This window comes from Monodon monoceros, unplaced genomic scaffold (genome assembly GCF_005190385.1).
Source record: "Monodon monoceros isolate NGI ecotype Baffin Bay Population unplaced genomic scaffold, NGI_Narwhal_1 Super_Scaffold_21, whole genome shotgun sequence".
Taxonomy (NCBI): Eukaryota; Metazoa; Chordata; class Mammalia; order Artiodactyla; family Monodontidae; genus Monodon; species Monodon monoceros.
The window spans coordinates 31,549,802-31,568,641 of record NW_021703778.1 but is presented as its reverse complement, the minus strand read 5'-3'; the positions used below and the strand labels follow the sequence as shown (position 1 = coordinate 31,568,641).

General features: G+C 43.3%; 2 protein-coding genes across 2 annotated transcripts in view; both read left to right on the top strand.

The window, feature by feature from the left end:
• Positions 1-2,065, top strand: part of TRPM1 (transient receptor potential cation channel subfamily M member 1) — an 81,654-nt gene extending 79,589 nt beyond the window's left edge. Inside the window, exon 27 of the mRNA XM_029237934.1 lies at positions 808-2,065. Within this exon, the coding sequence (XP_029093767.1) occupies positions 808-2,065 (1,258 nt within the window). The remainder of the gene's footprint in view (positions 1-807) is intronic.
• Positions 2,066-12,047: 9,982 nt separating this feature from the next.
• MTMR10 (myotubularin related protein 10) overlaps positions 12,048-18,840 on the top strand; it is a 44,393-nt gene continuing 37,600 nt past the window's right edge. The window contains exons 1-2 of the mRNA XM_029237745.1: positions 12,048-12,390; positions 12,921-12,981. Of these exons, the coding sequence (XP_029093578.1) occupies positions 12,331-12,390; positions 12,921-12,981 (121 nt within the window). The 5' untranslated portion in view covers positions 12,048-12,330. The remainder of the gene's footprint in view (positions 12,391-12,920; positions 12,982-18,840) is intronic.

Genomic DNA, 18,840 nt, shown 5'->3' with positions numbered 1-18,840 from the left:
CCATACTGTTCTCCATAGTGGCTGCACCAATTTACATTCCCACCAAGAGTGTAGGAGGGTTCCCTTTCTCCACACCCTCTCCAGCATTTGTTGTTCATAGATTTTTTGATGATAGGCATTCTGACTGGCATGAGATGCTATCTCATTATAGTTTTTATTTGCATTTCTCTAATAATTAGCGATGAATCTGAACTTAATTATTAACAATTCATTTTCCGAATTCCCTGAACTTCAAATAAGGATGTCATTGTATTTATTTTGTCATGATAACCATTCATTGCTGACAGCTATACTGAAAACTCAGAAACCTAACTGCTAGTGTCTTCCTTTATCATCAGAGGCAACATGATGTACCAGATGAGAGACCAGAGCTGGTGCCCCTGCTGGTGCCACACTCTTTGCCAGCTGTGCGTCCGTAGGCAAATTACTTACCCCCTCTGTGACTTGATTTCCTCATCTGTAAAATGGGGATGGTGATAATAGTGCCTTCTTTATAGGTCTGTTGTGAGGGTTAAACAAGCCTAGAATAGGACCTTGGAGAGTACGTATTAATGAATACATAAGGCATTTAGAGCAATGAACAGTAAATAGCACCATATGCGTTAACCATATTTCTATTATTTTCTGATGTTCCTCACTGTAATTTTCAGTAGTTATATTAGGAGAGTGTGAAGTTTAAAAATATGCCCCAATCAGCCCATGATTCCCAAAAGCCTGCGAAATCATACAGCCACAATAACATTATATTTTTGGTTTTAATCCTTAGTTCATCTCAGTGTAATAAACCTATCCCTTTGTATCCGCCAGAGTTGAAAATATGTCCATGAGGTTGGAAGAAATCAACGAAAGAGAAAACTTTATGAAAACTTCCCTGCAGACTGTTGACCTTCGCCTTTCCCAACTGGAAGAACTATCTAGCAGAATGGTGAATGCGCTGGAAAACCTCGCAGGAATCGACAAGTCCGACCTGATACAGACCCGGTCCCGGGCTTCTTCTGAATGCGATGCAACATACCTTCTAAGGCAAAGCAGCATCAACAGTGCCGATGGCTACAGCATGTACAGGTATCTTTTCAACGGGGAGGAGTTGTATGAGGATACTTCCCGCTGCATGCCACCAGGGACAGGGTTCAGGAAAAAAGTTGGTTCCTTCCGTGTGAAGGAAGAAAAGGACCAAAGAACGCACCTGGTCCCAGAGCGTCAGGGCAGCCTTCGCCTGCCACCCAGCACAAGCACGCCAGCATCCCCAGACGGCGATCGACTTGCATCAGACAACGTGGAGGGCACCTCAGGGCCGAAATTAGGCCCAGATGTTGGGATTTCAGCTGAAGATGATGAAAGGCAGGCAGACTCTAAGAGAGGAGAAACGAGCTCCCCAGGTTTCAGTCAAACAGATGTTATGCACGGACAGAACAATTCGGATTTTCAAAGCACTCAGCTAACAGTGGAAACAACGAAGATAGAAGGCACCATTTCTTATCCCCTGGAAGAAACAAAAGTGACCCGTTATTACCCTGATGAGACGTTCAGTGCTTGTAAAGCAATGAAGTCCAGAAGCTTTGTATATTCCCGGGGAAGAAAGCTGGTCGGCGGGGTTAACAAGTGGAGTGCAGTTGGGGACCAAACATGCCCCTCCACGGTTGAGCAATGGACCACAGAGTGGAGGTATCAAGTTCAAAAGATTATGCGTTCTCAGAGCACGGATATCCCTTCCTTTGGGTCTGAAACGGCAGTGCAGGCTGAGCATCAAGGGCATTTCACAGACACCGAAGATGAAAACTGTGTTTCTGAAACAGGCCCTCAGATCTCCCGTTTGTCACTAGCTGTTACTGACAGAACTGACAAGGAAAACTCACTGTCTGTGAAAACACACCAAACTTTGGGATTCCCATCTTTAAGGTCAAAAAGTTTACACGGCCATCCTAGGAATGCTAAAGCCATTCAGGGCACCTTAGACAGATCTAGACATGCCAGCAGTGTAAGTAACTTAGCAGTTGTGTCCAGAATTACAACGGAAGATCTGAAAGTTAAGCGAGAGAAAAATTGCTCAGAAACTGAATGCTGAGTTTTGTTTCTTTGATTTTTCAGTCAGAACAACTGATGAGTCCCATCTTGGTCATCTAAACATCATCCATTTCTGAAATCATTTTCATTAAAAACGTTTGACAATTTGGACTTATTTAAAATTTAGAGTTTGATTTTAGTGCATTACAATTTAAAATGTAATGCACTAAACTTAATGTTTTGTTAGCACATGTTAGTAAACTTAGCTTTTTTAGTTGGAGTAGGATCAATGAAAGTGATAACGCTCCAGTCACGATAAATTCCTTCATCAGTATACAGGATCCTACGATCTCTTTATTTCTGGGGGCAACCGAATAGCCAAAGAAATGCCTTTGGGTGACACCAGTAGGTTACTTAAGGGAGTAAGCAACTATGTAAGAAAGGGAAATGAAAGACAAAGCAAACATGAAAAAAAAAAAAGGAGGGGTGGGGGAAAAGAACAATAAAACTATGAGGTGCAAGAAGTGAGAATTGGAAAGGGGAAGTAAACACCATATGTTCTTTATGGGTTTCTGTTTATTTTATGTTTTAATGCTTTATGTTTTAAAATTACACGATGGAAAAAAAAGGCCATGATTATATCAAAGGTCACACTGTAATAGGGTAGGGTGACCAAGAGTTTTGTTAATGTGTAAAAATAAAGTATCCCACATGAATTTTCCTGTTGTCATCTAGTCCTTGATGGCAAACACAAACTAATTGTACTTCTGTCTACACAATGGTTGGTGTAAAGCTGTGGCTAAAACCTAAAGGATACATATGTGTTCAAGGTGGGAATTCTCAAGAGCTACAAAGACGATTCATGGCTAAAAACACAAGGTGTGCTTCAACTTGTAAGTTCAAAGATACAGCATCGCCATAAACTGGCAAGGGGCAGGGGGAGGAGAGAGAGAGATTAATTCACTGCAGTTATGCCAAAGGTACTAATCAGAGACCACAGGAGACTTGAGAGTTTAATAGCCAGGTGAGAATCCCTGAACTGAGCTGGATTTGAGACTATTTAATCAATCCTGCTACCTGTGTTATTTGACCCAAGGATAAACCCATTCCATTTGACCTCATTCCTAAATCTCTGCTTTGGGTGCCAAGAAAACTTGCAGCCCTTTGCCACAACCTAAAAAAAGTTTTCTCAGAACAAGCTGGAGAACCTCTGACAGCTCAAGAGAGCAGGTCTGAAGAAGGCAAAGCTTTTGTTTGGAATTCTCCACCTGTCCGCTCATTACACAGGCCCCTTTTGTAGGTCACTCCCACCTTGCCTCAGGTGTGGGGCCTGAGTTTATTCCCAGAAGTCTCACTGAGTCTCCTGTAGAAGTGTTGGTTGAAAGGGATGTGTTTTTTTTTCTTAAGGTATTTATCTTACAGACCCAGAATGTGTACATTCTAATGGTGGAATTTCGGAACCTATGGCAGGGACTTTCCTTGCACACCCTGAATCATACAATATAGCTATTTATGTGCTCTACCAGCTCTGTTCGACTCAAATATTAAGGGCCTATTATGCAGGGCACTAAGCCAGACTGCCTGTTATTATATTGCTATTATTCCAATATCATTCCAATGTTGCTAAATATGGAAAACTGAATATTAAGAACTAATATCCAATCTGATCAAATCTAGCAGTATCTAATACATTAAAATAGAAACACTGCACATGTTCAAAGCACTTAGCATAGACTGTTGGTGGGAATATAAAATGGCGCAGCCACTATGGAGAACACTATGGAGATTCCTTCCTGGGCATATATCCAGAGAAAACCATAACTTGAAAAGATACATGCACCCCAGTGTTCATAACAGCACTATTTACAATAGCCAAGACATGGACGTAACCTAAATGTCCATCGATAGACGAATGGATAAAGAAGATGTGGTATAGTTATACAATGGAATATTAGCCATAAAAAAGAATGAAATAATGCCATTTTCAGCAACATGGATAGACCTAGAGATTATCATACTAAGTGAAATAAGTCAGGCAGAGAAAGACAAATACCATATGATATCACTTATATGTAGAATCTAAAAAAATGATACAAATGAACTTATTTACAAAACAGAAATAGACTCACAGACATTGAAAACAAACTTATGGAAGCCAAAGGGGCTGGAGGGATAAATTTGGGATTAAGAGATACACACTATTATATATAAAATAGATAAACAAGGACTTACTGTATAGCACAGGGGACTATACTTAATATCTTGTAATAACCTATAATGGAAAAGAATCTGAAAAAAATAGATGTATATATGTATAACCGAATCACTTTGCTGTTCATCTGAAACATTGTAAGCCAACTATACTTCAACAGAAAAATAAAAATTGTTAAAAAATCATTTCACATAGAACTGTCTTAGTAAATTAGAATTATATTTCTGTTCTATGTAAAACCTAATAAGAAACATAATGAGGGCTTTTATTCTTATATCCCATAAACTCTGTCACACTCATAAATGAGTTATGATGTGATATTTGATATAAAGGTTAAAAACTCATTTTTAAATTTCTATCAAGGGGAATTAAGAATTGAACTATCAAAAGACCTCATTATAAGTGACTCTCTCCTTTGAGACTGTATGATTGCCTACTTTCTGTACATACAACTGCATCACCACGAGGCTTCTACAGGTTTCCATAATTTAGGTTTCAAAATTTAAAAATTAAACTGTTAATGTTGTCATATAGTTATTCCATATCAAAAATGCATTTTACTGGATATAAATTGGAAATAAAGAGAAATGAAATTATTGTCTTACTATCTCCTACATTAAAAAGCAATTTTAAAGATAATTTTTATTATAAAAGATACAGAAAATCACACAAAACAAATATATGTCTTCATTATTGTCAGATGGACATCCTTTATAACCACTACCCGTTTTCATAGAATTTGCCAGCCACCCCAGAAGTTCCAAAAGTTCCTGTGTCAACCACCTTCCTCCCCACAAAAATAACCACTCTCCTTTTATAGTAACCACTTCCTTGCTGTAAAACAATGACTCCAAAACTGGGTGGCTTGAAACACCTATTTTATTATGCTCATGGATCCTGTGGGTCAGGAATTCAGACAAGGCATAGCAGGAATGTCCCTGATTTGTAGTGTCTGCTGATTTCCAGGGTGTAACTATTCCTACCCTGGCCAACATCAAGCTACTCGTGTGATGTCACTGAATGTGGATTTGGGGAAAAATGCTAACAACTTGCTGCTGTGAGCCAGTACAAACTGGCTACAGCACATCAGTGTCTCTGCTCCACAGTGTTTGAGCTGGGAAGACTCAGTGTCTGGAGGCTGGAATCATCCAGAAGCACCTTCCCTCACAGGTCTGGGAGTTGATCCTGGCTGTCAGCAGGGATCTAAATCTCAGCTAGAGTCCATCCACCAGAGCACCTGTGCATCGCCTTTCCGTGTGCCCTGGGCTTCCTCACAGTATGGCAGCCTCATAGGAATCAGTTCAGGGTTCCGAAAGTGAATGTCTCAGTGAGCAAGACAGAAATATTGTTTTTTATGACCTCACTTCCACTGCATTCTCTTGGTCACAGGTGAGTCAGTAAGGCCAGCCCAGACTCAAGGAAGTGGGTCATATTTGGGAGGCGTGTTGAAGATTTTGCAGACATGCTTTAAAATCCCCACACTTGCATTTCATTATAGCTTTATCACCTGAATGTTCCTTAGCACTAGAGTTAAGCATCCCTCTTTTTTGTTTTTTAATTTGCTGATACCCCTTCTATCCGTTTCTCCTTCTTATAGTTCATCTGTTGAAGAACGTGGGTCATTTGACTTGCAAAGTTTCCCACAGCCTAAATTTTACTGGTTGAACAGTCATATGCAGTTAGCTGTGTTCCACTCTGCCTGCAAGTTGGCAGGAGCATTCAGAGGCTTGTTCAGGCTTAGGTTCGATCCTGATGGCAAGGCTACTTGGGTGTTGTTGCTTCTTTCATCATGAGGCACATCTATGTCTACTTGCCTCTCTTTTTGTGATGTCAGTAGCTGTTCATACTCAATATCTGGATCCCTTCATTCATAGGAGGTTGAAAATTTTAATACTCGAATCCTATTATTTCTTTTTCTTTTATTATTTAGAATACTTTATAAAGAGATGATTCCTTTCACCTACTATTTGATTACGCAGTGGTATAGTTCATACTGTACAGCAGGGATAATGATTGACTTTTCCCATTCATTTGCCAGTTTTCAAGATAATGGATTGGCTTTTATCATCTTCCAAAGGTGACTGATAGATTTTTAAATATATGTGTGTATATATATATATATATATATATATATATATATATATACACACCATTATGATCGCATGAATTGAAACATGTGATATGTTTCAATCCATTGCAATTATTATCCTTTTACATTTTCTTTCCTTGAGTACCTTAAATATGTTACTCCATTTTCTTTTTTTTTTTTTCTGCCCACACTGCACAGCCTGTGGGATCTTAGCTCCCCAACTAGGGATTGAACCCAGGCCCCTGGCAGTGAGAGCGCCGAGCCCTTACCACTGGACCGCCAGGGAATTCCTGTTACTCCATTTTCTTCTGACATAAAGGACTGTTTCCAAAAGGTCTGATGATAATCTAATTTTTTTTCACCTAGAAGTCATTTGTTCTTTTTGTCTAGATACCCAAAGAAATTTTCATTATTTTTTCTTTAAATTCCAATAGCTTTACAAGAATATGTCTTAGTGTTGGTAATTCTGGATTGACGTTCTCACCTGCAGTGTGTTCTCTCAATGCATAGTTTCAAAGCTCTTTTTTTTTTAAATTTCAAGGAAGTTCTCTTGAATATAGTTTGCAGTATCTCTTCTGTCTCCTTATCTCCTCCCCTGCTTTTTCCACAAAGGCTCTTATTGTTTCTTCAAGGGCTGGATCTCCTTCGCTTATCCTCAATATTTGCCACTTTCTCACTAATCTTTTTTAATCTCTATTGATTTTTGAAAATTTTTTCTCCTTTTTATCTTCTGCTTCTCTTAAGGCATAACAAATTGTGTTTATTCACCCTTGGGTTTCTTTTGGTTTAGTCTTCATTTCTGAAATAATTCTTTCTCTTATTCCTAATTCTCTTCTGAATTTGTTCATTTAATTCCAAATATTCCTAATTCTGATTTACATAATTCATTCACGTCTCCTATCATTTTCTTTGTGTCTTTTAGCTCTTTGAAATGCTGGGCGTTGGTTCTGATCTGCATTGAGGGCATGTTTTTCTGATGTGCTTTTACTGTCTACAGGAGTGCTATTCAGTTCTTCTCTTTTACATTACAATAGTTTTCTACAGGATTTGACTTCCATACTTTCCCTTGGTTATTTTTATGTGAAATTGGTTTTCTCAAACTTTTTGAAGGAGGCAGTTGTCAGGATAGTTTTTCTAACTTTGCAGAGAACCTTTTATTTTTCGGCTGCGCCATGCGGCATGCAGGATCTTAGTACCCCAACCAGGGATCGAACCTGTGCCCCCTACATTGGGAGCTTGGAGTCTTAACCACTGGACCAGCAGGGAAGTCTCAAGAGAACCTTTTTTATTTTTACAGTCTAGCATTAAAATTTTGTAAAGTCAGCTTACTTTCAGAGATTTCCTGATCCTCTGTCTTTACCTGGACCCTCTCTTTCCTTTGTCTCTCCTTGGCTCAATTTTGCTCCCATGCCAAGCAGTTTGTCTTCAGTGTGGGTCCCTTTCCTTGAAGGAAGCCATGGTAGGTCAGTTTCAAGAGTTCCTACAGCAATATTTTTCCACCCCTCAGACCTCACCAGGAGCCCTTGCACTCTCAAACACCACTTTCTACTTCACCTGCTCTTCTCAACTTGACTGGGTGGGCCAGTAAATACCTTCTGGCTATTTGGGGATTCTTCAGATGCCTCATTGATTCCCTTTGCTGATATAACAAAGGTCTTGTAAGTACTATGGTTTGCTCCTACTTGCCTATATTTTGGAAATCATAGGGATACCATTCCATTTAGATTTGTGGTTAATGTTGTCCATGGGCCTCTGGTTTTGCTTTATAGTTCCTTTCTCTATTTTCATGGGGAGACTGAATAATTATGCTGCTGTTGTCATCTTCCCAGAATTCCCCCTCAAGAAACAGATTTTTTTAATGACTTAATAGTCATCTTCCAGGACCATATACTCAGGCAATGGTATAGTTTTGTAGACATGATACTTAACCACTGTACACTACCTTTCCCACTGCTACCACCATCACCTTCTTTTATCTGGACTCTTCTGATAGCCCCCAACTAGTCTTTTTACTGAAAGTAGGGTCTGGCTGCTCATTGCTCTAAAGCTAATAAGGGGGCAAGTTGGTGGAAAGTTTGCTTGATTTCAGAGGCCAGCAACCAGGGGCTGGGGGAGAGGGCAGACTCCTGTTCAAAGGCCGACCACTCCCCCCCCACTGTGGGGGTGAGAGCTATAAAAGCCGAAGGAGGGGACTACATGTAGAAACAGCACAGGCAGCTCTGACAGTCATCTTGAAATTGGTTATGGGGTGGTCTGGTCAGCGTCATCTTGATGGCTTTCAGTACAGTTAATCTTTAGTTCCAGGGTTGGTTTGTTCCCATTTCTCTGAGGGCAGCTCTCAGAATTGTGGCAGCTTATGTCATGGCTACAGCCTGGTCATCAGGTAGTTAACTTCTCCACCTGGTGTGGGTTTCAGTAGCTCTAAGACAGCTCACGGGATATGGCTCAGAATATTATCCATAGCCCTTGAGAAGGAACTAAAGGTCCTTGACTTTGCTTACTGACTAAACTATTACTATTTTGTCCTGTTTGACTGTTTTCCTTTGCTTCTCCATTTTCTCACTTCTCTGATAGAATTTATTCTTTGACTGAAGTTTCCCTGCAGACAAGAGGTGGGCTGAAGGCATGGAGTGCATAGACCGTAGGAGGCTCCTGCTCCATTTCAGTCTCACTGCTTCTACCATGCTGTACCTCTACAGCAGGGGGAGTGATTATTTTTAAATGTCAGATCACATCATTCTCAGCTCAAAATGTTGCAGAAGCTTCTCAATTTTCAGGCCCTATGTGGTCTGGCTTCTTTTTCTCTGACCTCTTCTTCCAGTAGATTAGGCTGCTCTGAACACACCAGGCAGGTTCGCACCTCAGGGCATTTGCACGGCTAACCCCTCTTCCTCCTGATCTCCGCCTGGCTTGCTCCCTCACCTCCTTCCGTCTCTGCTCAAACGTCATCTTATCAGAAAGGCCTTCCCTGACCACACCCCATCCCCCATCGAAAAACAAAACCCTCATCTCCTTCCCATTTGTTTTTCCTCATGGCACTTGTTATATATTAATTTTTTATATCCTTCCACCCGGAGTGAAAGTGCCAGGAAAGTAGAAACTTTGTCTTCTTAGTGACCCAAGTCGTTTTTAGCACAGGGTTAGCAATCAATACAAATTTGGTAACTGACTTAATGAATATATTAATTACCTAGCACCTAATAGATATTCAAGAAATGTTAGCTCTTTTTTTCCTCTTCACGGGGAAAAGGAAATGATCTGTACAGAATGCCACTATCCCCCGTGATAGAAGAACCAATACTGGAAACAGAGTCAGAAAAATAGGGGACAAAATACTGACATCAGAACCAAAGAAGGAGACAGTCAGCTATTTCAAATGTACAGAGTATCAAGGATATCAGGACTAGTGCTAGGAACTGCATTTATTCTCCCAAAATTCAAACGTTGAAGCCCTGACCCCCAATGTGACTGTATTTGGAGGTAGGGCTTTTAGGAGGTAATTAATTAAATGAGGTCATAAGTGGTGGGGTCCTAATCCAACAGGATTAATGCCTCTATAAGAAGAAACACCAGAGTGTGCTCTCTCTAATACCCTGCACCCGTCCACCACCAACCCTCCTCCCTCAGCTCTCTCCACTGTCTGCGAGCCAGGCAGAGAGCTCGCACCAGAATTCCATCTTGCCTATACTTGACCTTGGACTTCCCAGCCTCCAGAACTGTGAGAAATAAATTTCCGTTATTTATGCCACCTAGTTTGTGGTATTATGGCAACCCAAGCAGACTGATACAATTATATATCTAAAAAGGCCCTAAAATTCAGGGTAAGTCAGGACAAATCTGGAAATCAGAGTTTTTCCACTTTTCGACTGTATGGTCACTTATTAGAGTTGTAGATCCTAAGAAAACCTGTATGGCAAAAGCCAAATTATAGTAAGTCGTTTCAGTATAAAGATCCACATATTCCTTGAAGAGTATTTGTGGAAAAAAAATTTTTGTCTAGTTTTATTGCGATGTAATTGACGTACATCACTGTATAAATACAGCTTAAGGTGTACAGTCTAATGGTTTGACTTGCATATATTGTGGAATGATTACCGCAATAAGTTTAGTGGGCATTCATCATCTCATGCAAATACAATAAAAAGAGAAAGAAAGAAAAAACCGCTTAGGATTTACTCTCTTAACTTTCCTATAAAACAGACAGCAGTGTTAATCATATTTATCATGTTGTACATTATATCCCTAGTACTTACTTATCGCCTAACTGGAAATTTGCACCTTTTGACCACCTTCCTCCAATTCCCCTTCCTCCCATGCCCTGCCTCTGGTAACCACAAATCTGATCTTTTTCTATGAGTGTTTTTTTTTTAATCCATTTAATGTAGAGAAAACACGGACTATTCATAAAAAGGTGTTAAATGTATGTGCACAACACTATCTTTAGCATCTATAACTCAATGGGCTTAACATTTTAAAGTATGATTGTGGTTTCCGGTCAAAATGGAATCATATGGCACTCAAGTTAACCAGAACGATCAGTGGGGTTCTGGATCCAGGATAAATTATTTTCCAAAAAAACGTACCTTTTGAATCTTTGTTTAAATCCTTTAGTGTTTCCATTAGCAACACTTGTCAGTATGACTGTGATTCATATGGCCACATTGGAGCTTCCCTGTGACATTAATTATAATATGCTGGATTAGGGATTTATTCTTCAAAGCATAAGAAAAATCTAGTCTCAACTAATAGATTTACCAAAATGAAACATCACTAGCCCCCTTACCAAAGGCTGCTCCAGTTGGGAAACATGCTAAAGAGTTCAGAAATGCCCTGCGCTTGATATGCTGAAATTCGCCGGTTCTTTGCAATTAACGGGCAGATTATTCGGTCCATAGCCTATTCGGTCCACACCACTAAGGCCTGACTCTTGCTGGGCTTTTGATCATTTATCTGCTCACTGGTATTTTTACACGTGAGGATAGGCAAGAAAAGAAAGGAAGGTAATTTGCTTAATATCTTTTTCCACATTAAAGTTTAATAAAGAGGGTAGAAGTTAAAGTAAATGGAGGAGTCCGGGTTGCCTGGCAACGTCCTCCGTCAATAGCCTCAGCATCCCGTGGAATTCAGCAGCAGGACACCCCAGTCTCAAAGCTTTCCGCACAGACAACCGTGTGATGGGAGAAAAATCTCCCCCAGTGTCGACCTTGAAGGCACCGCGCTGACCGCCTGATCCCAGTCACTGCCGGCTGCCCCGGGCCGCCTTCCCGGTGCCCGTCCCTCACACGCTGGCCGTAGACAGCGTGACCGGCTGAGCCCAGGGTTCCAGGGTCCCCTTCCCCCGCCCCGGGCTCCTCCCGAAGAAGGAAAACGACACTAGTCGCGCGAGCTGGAGGACTAGCGAGCAGCGTCAAGGGGTTTGTCCCGGGGACAGGGGGAGGGCGGGGCAGCCGTCACGGAAGCTTGAGCGAAAGCCGGGGCCGCCTCCCGCGACCCCTATGACCCCCGCCGGCCGCCGTAGGTCCCTGCTGGCCGCTGTGACCCCCCCTCGGGCCGCCTCCCGCGGCTCCTCTGACCCCCGCGGGCCGCCGTACGTCCCCGCGGACCGCTGTGGACCCTGCCGGCCGCCATAGCAGTGCTCCCACCCCACCCGTCCGAACCGGCTTTTCAAGATGGCTCCCGCGCCCCGCTCCCCCCCGGCGCTCTCGCTGAGGGCCGGGCAGCGGCGCAAGGCGCCAGCCTCGCGTTCCGACTCCCGCGCGGCCTAGAGGCCGGCAGCGGCCGGCCGCCGGCCTGCGCGCTCCGTCTCTCGGGGCGGGGCGGCACGCCGGGCCCCTTCCGGGGATGGGCCCGGGCTCCTCCCCGCTCGGGCGGGCGCTCAGCCGTGTCCACGCCCGTCAGCCCGCCCGGCCCGGCTGGCCGCAGACCGAGCCCGGGCGGCCGCACGGGGAACTCTCAGCCAGCGGGCGTCGGGAGGCGGATCCCGGGCCCCGACCGGGACGGGCCGAGCCGAGCAGGCGGCGGCACCATGTTCTCGCTCAAGCCGCCCAAACCCACGTTCAGGTCCTACCTCCTGCCGCCGCCCCAGGTAAACAGCCGTCTCCCCGCGGCGCCCTCTCCTCGCGTTTCCGGGGAGCCGAGCGCGGGCAGGCCCAGGAGACTGCCCCGTCCCCCGGACCCCGGCGCGGGGAAGCCGCCTTCCCGGGAACCCCGCCGGCTCGGTGGAAACTTGCAAAACTCCGCCGCAGCCGTTCTCGGCTCCGAGACGGGACTCCAGGGAGCGATCGGAGTTGGAATTTATTTAGCCCTTCGCCTGGCGACGGTCTCCGTCGTGACCGCCGGCAGGATCGCATCGCCTGTGGGCGCTTAGTGGAAGGGGTTACTTACCTGTCGTAAATGTGAACACCTGGAAGCGGCACTGGCGGTTGTAGTACTTTTATGGCCAGACTCTCAATTCCATCACGAGCAGATCCTTACAAGAGTTCGGTAAAAATGTGTAAGAATTTAAGTGGGGGGAATACGTGTCTGTCGCCTGTGTCATCACCTAGAAAATAAAATTTGCTTTTATCAGGCGGGAAAAAAGTTTTGATTTTGATTTGTTTTGCTAATGTATTTCAGACTGACGATAATATTAATTCAGAACCGAAGATTAAAAAACTGGAGCCTGTTCTTTTGCCAGGTAAACATGAGTGTTCTAACAGATACTTTAGTAATGTGTTTTGGCCTAAGATTATTCCACCAGCTAGTACCATGTGGTTAACTTTCCTCATTTACTTTAAACTTTAGCCACTTAAAAATCTAACGACTGAGGATGAAAAAAAAAAAAAAGGATTGGTTAGAACTAAAGGACAGCAACAAAAAGTAATGATTAATTGGTGTTTGTCCTTGAAAACTTAAGCATCGTAGAAAACTGTCAAGAATACCACTACCTTATTTCCTTTTCGTCTCCTGAAATGTTCTTTTTTAAAGCGATCATGAATTGCTTAGGTGGTGAAAGGACTTTTTGCCCTTCTTGTCCATCTGCAATTTCATGCATTCATGGTTAATAATCAGATCACATTTCAATAGTATAAAAAGCGACTTTTATTATGTCTGGGTCTCTATACCAATAACAAAGCTTAGTGAACTTTGAATTACTTACTTGGCAATTGTTTTTTGAAGGTGTCAGCTGTGTTTGCAAATCTTGTTTCAATTTAGAATAGGGCTTCCCAACAGAGACACTATAGACGTTTTGGGCCTGATAATTCTTTGTTGTAGGGTTGTCCTGTGCATTGCAGGATGTTTAGCAGCATCCCTGGCCTCTACCCGCTAGATGCCAGGAGCACCACCTCCTCTACCTCCTACTTGTGGGAACCAGAATCTCCAGACATTGCCAAACCCTTTTGTTAGGGGGTGGGGGGAACCCTAGGGGCAAAATTTTCCCCCTGTGGAGAAGCACTGGTTTAGAACAAAATTGACGTTAGAAGACCTTAGAGGTAGAGATAGGAATTGATGGTAAATCGGAGATTAGTTTTAAAGCGTATAATGCATTTATTTGATTGGTATTTTGAGTTGTATAATAATTATATAACAGCTAGGAAGTCAGTTGTTTAATCTGATTATTAGGGAAAGTAGCCAGGAAAGCCTGTTTTAAACATGAAATATAATCAAATACCAGTTTGTGTGACTAATATCAGTATTTTAAAATCTCAGTTGTTACTTAATGCTAAATCTGATAAAATGATTAGAACTCTATAGGTAGTAATTGAACAAATAGGGTAACTTAAAATTTTGTGCTTTAAAATTTTAAATATTAAGTAGGAACAAACAAATTTAAAACATAAACCTATGGTTCCCTATTATAGATGTTAACTCTTAAAATTGTTTTAAACTTTATTTGGGGAGTTAGTTATAACTATTTTCCCTTTATTTTGTTAATGCTTTTTAGCCAAACAGTATGTACTAAATAATCCTTTGTACTTGTCCTGGAAGTGAACAATAGAATTAATAAGTAACCTTTGCTCCCTGTGTGTGCTCTGTTTTGGTCTTAGTCACTCCAGGCATTTAAACAACCCAGCGGCAAACAGTGCTCTTCCTGAATGAATGCCTCTGAGCTATTGAACTTTGGGTCCTTTTACCCTGAACAGGCCCTGTTCTTTTTGATTCCCCCCTTCTGATATTTGATTTGATTTGACACTAATAAACCACATGGTCTTAGCTACAAATGATAGTGCTTGATTTTCTTTAGTTAACTTCTATATTTAAGCTTTGCTTGTGAAATTGTTACAAATATCAGTAAGCTCAAAGAACTTTACATTGAGGGATTATCTTTTCTATAGAATTAACTAAAAACTTACCTTTCTGTTAAAAAGTCAGCATTTTCTGGGGAAGTTGTAAACCCATTTCCTGACTGTCAGTGGTTTACTTGTCTTAGAAATCATAGCTAAGTCTGGATCCCCTGACCCGTGGTAGCTTTTCTTCATTGGCTCTGTGTGTGCATACGTGATGGCTTTGGCCCCCAGCATTCTGTTTGCACCTAACCTATTCCTCACAGAACATTTAGTCAATGCTAAATTAGTGTGTCTTTGCCCTCCTTCCCCACCCCTTCTGTTCTTACCTTCCCATCCTGGTCTTCCCATGCTCTTCCCGTTCTTTCTGTCCGACCCCCCCGTCATGGTCTCTGTGCCCTGCTTCACCTCTAACCTCACCAACTCCCGCCAGAACCTCTGTTGCTCCCTTTTCAGCCTGTGAAATCTGGAAAACAAGTGGAGAGTAACTGAAGCATTGGTGATCTGTAAGACCTGGGCTGCACTAGGGCTTTGCCTAAGAGGGCTTCATAATATAGTTCTGGCCTTCATTATAGTCAGAAACCAAGAGAAAACTTGGCCAAGTCACCTGCGGCTTTGCACAGACACGCGAAACAAGGAAGTAATTGTTCAGAGGTATAGTGTTGGATGTTATGCTTTGGCAAAATGCCTTGGGTTCAAGGATATCCTACTTCAGTTGCCCAAAGTTTGAACTTTTAATTCAATAAGCAGATGAAGATTGAAACACAAAATCAATTGTTTATTTGCAGTTACCAAGTGCTCTGTTGAACTTAGCGAGGCTGAATTTAAAATGATCTTCAGCTTCTATTAAACAAAGAAAACAGAAGAAATTGACTAGGAATTTAATTTAGATTGTGGTTTATGTTAGTAATATTCAGCCTGCCTGGTTCATGAAACTCCTTGAGATGGAGATTGTATCTAATTCAGTTTTGTGGTACCCAGTGTCCAGCATAGTGCATCGAGATGTTGGTTGAGTGAATGACAGTGAAAGGACCCCTCAGACCACCTGCTTAAATTGTTCCCGTAGCCATGCGTGCGTGCGCACATACACAGACAAACAGACCAACTCTCAGGTTTAGGAGGAAGGGGAAGACTCTTACTTTATGCCATGTGTCTTGCTCTCTCCCAAAGCCACACTTCTCAAGAAAATTGTACCTGAGCCTAGAACTGAAATACAGCGCTCTGTCAAAGCACCTGGCCTTTGCCTAGGCTTTCTCTTCATCTTCCCGTCATTACCTGAATCTCATTCTTTGACGATTGTGTTGTGTGTGTAAAATCACCCCAGTCCTTTTGAAAAGAGGGAGAGTATGAATTCTAAACTGTGTGTGTGTGTTCCAGCATATGTTTGTGAGAGCAGGTGTTGCCACACTAGCTTGTGTCTGTTTGGGTGGCTGCTGGGCTGGCGGGTCCCTTCACTGAGCCTGTGAGCACCTCCTGGGTTCCTGGCTTCATGCTAGCTGGGAAGGTGCTGGAGGAGGAGTGGGCTTGAATTGCAGCAGGGCTGGGGCAAGCTCCATGCTGCCTGTGGACAAGGCAGAAGACTGTGACCTGGACCAGTGGTTCCCAGATTCTAGTCATGGCCTGGCTGACATCAGATCTGGATGAAGTTTTTATCAGCCCTTGGTCAAATTGAGAAAATTAAGAAAAATGCAGGTTTTTTCCATAAAGCTAAATTGATTTGCTTTAAATTCTGAGATTATGTCCTTCCAGCTTCTTTGGTGTAGATATGTTCTTCTATTAGTAGCTGTGACTTTAAAAAAGTTTTTAAGTTAGCTCTTGTGTAGGTTCCCTGAATTATTTTTGTAGTATACCTGTTTTGTGGAATCTGAACTGGAAATCACTCCATGGAATTATTGTAATATTATAGGTACAATTTAATGAACACTCACACAGAGAACATCAGTTGTTTTATCTGCCTGGAGTCTTTCCACCATCTTCTGAGAAATGCACCCTCTCTCTTCTGACAAATTCTCCTTCCCCATCTCCACCCAGCCCGGGGTTCTCGTGTGGCCAGCAAAGATGATAACCCACCCCCAGACTGCTAGCGTGAGCACAGGTTTGCCTCTGGATGTTTTCAGATTGGTACTGAGGAAAGAGATCCTTTTCCATAGCGCCATCCGTGGCTGAAGCACCAGCAGACTTGTCCAAAAGAATGACGTCACGTGTTGAGAGCGGCAGAGGCAGAACACCGAGGGAGAGTTCTGATGGTCCCATTTTCCTTGAAGTCCAGCTGACACCAGAGCCACAGAATATTTCTTTTTGCCAAGCTAGTTCCAGGCATGTTTCTTACACTTTCAACTAAGATCCTTAACTAATATATGATATAGCTTACAGGTTACTCCTCATGACAGCCCTGTCAGGAAGGTACCAGTTTATCTTCCTTTGACAGGTGAGAAAACTATACAAGTCATAGAGGTTAAGTAACTTGCCCAGTGTTGCCCAGCAAGCAAGGGCAGAGCCAGGATTAGGAGCCTGACTCCCAGACTGTGTCTTTAACCACTAAGCAGCAGGGCCTGCCTGACTGTGCTGACACCAGGGTCCAGATTTATGCTTTGGGATTGGATAGCCGGTGGGTTGGATGTCGTCCTAGAGGGAGTGCTCTAGGTGAGGTAAAAAGAGCTCTGTCCTCGGCTCTGCCCTTTCCACAGCAGACAGATTTGACCCAGCTTGACAAGCAACTTTCAAACGATTTCAGCTGCCAGAAAATGGAATGTCTCGGGAGTCAGTGGACTTCCTGTCTCTGGCCGAGCTGAGCAGAGGCTGGTGGAATGCCAACGGCTTTGTCGTGAGGGGATGAGATTTGCAGCAAGTGGGGCTCGGTGGGCTTTCTCTCTCCTCTCTCTGGGACATGATTTTTTTTTTTAATACTTATTTATTTATTTTGGCTGCACCAGGTCTCAGTTGCGGCACACAGTATCTTCATTGCGACATGTACGCGGGATCTAGTTCCCCGACCAGGGACTGAACTCGGGTCCCCTGCATTGGGAGCGCAGAGTCTTACCCGGTGGACCACCAGGGAGGTCCCTGGGACGTGATCATTTTAGGGATCTGTGGGGTGGGAGGGGGACGGCCTGAAGTGCTGTGGCCACGGCCTGAGTTGATGGTTGAGTGGGTACTGACTGCTCATTCCGTACTGCTTGGTAGAGGGGGGGCAGCCGAAGAAGAGGGCTCCTGCCCTGAGTCTCAGTTCACTGGCAAGTGCTTCAGTGGAGGAGAGCCGAGGTTGTGCAGGCTCGGAGGAAGGGCACCTGAGCCGCATTTGGGGAGGGCCTGGCGGTCGGGAGAGGACTTGTGCTCTGCCCCGTGGTGCCCGCTAAGACTCAGCCTCTGTGCACAGGCGAGGGTCGGCTCGGCCCTCCCTCTTGCATCTGCAGTGCCAGCAGCACTTCCATTAGGAGATTAACTAGTAGATCGATAATGAATGCGCTGATTGTCCCAGTCTTTTGTAATCAGATCAGAAAAGGATAGGACCTAGGGCCATCCAGAAAATGAAAATAGCCATTGTTGGGCAGCTGTCTTGTTTATTGCTTTTTTTTTTTTTTTTTTTTTTTACATGTTCACTGTTTGGACCATTTATGTTCTACTGTCCTCTGCCTCACTGTACGTCTTATTTCCTCAACTAGATTGTGAATCCCTTAAAGCAGACTGTCTCTTTCAGGTGTTTTTTGTTTTGGTTTGGTTTTTTGTAGATAGGCTTTAGAGATCCTTGTAGACTGAATTTCGTAGTATTTTAACTCTTAGATACCCAGCTTTTGAAAGACAGAAGGCCTTGTAACTGCTCCTTGGAACGATGAACGATTTAACCAACTGCGGTGTCTTAGCATTGGATCTGTGCCTCGCCTGGACAACCTTCTTCTGAGGGTTTGGAGCTGTCCATTCCTCCAGCGCCTGTTACAGGACCTCAGGTCACCTCCTTACTCCTGACCTTGCAGCTCCTGCTCAGAAACTCTTCGTGAACCCCCTTAAGGAAAATCCTGCTTAAACCAAAAATAAAATCCAAAGTCTGTAACCTCTGTAGTTTGCTGACACTCACCTTGCTGACCTCTGCACTGTTTCCCAATGTTGATATCTGCTTCACTCAGACCCAGATGCCTTTTTCCTTATTCAGGCCTTTGTTTTTGTGATCATGTGTTCTCTCTGTCTTAACCCTCATCTGCCTTCAAGATTTTCCTCTGGTCTCTTCCTGAGGTCTGCACTGCTGACCTTCCTCCAGCCCTCATCGTGGGTAGCTC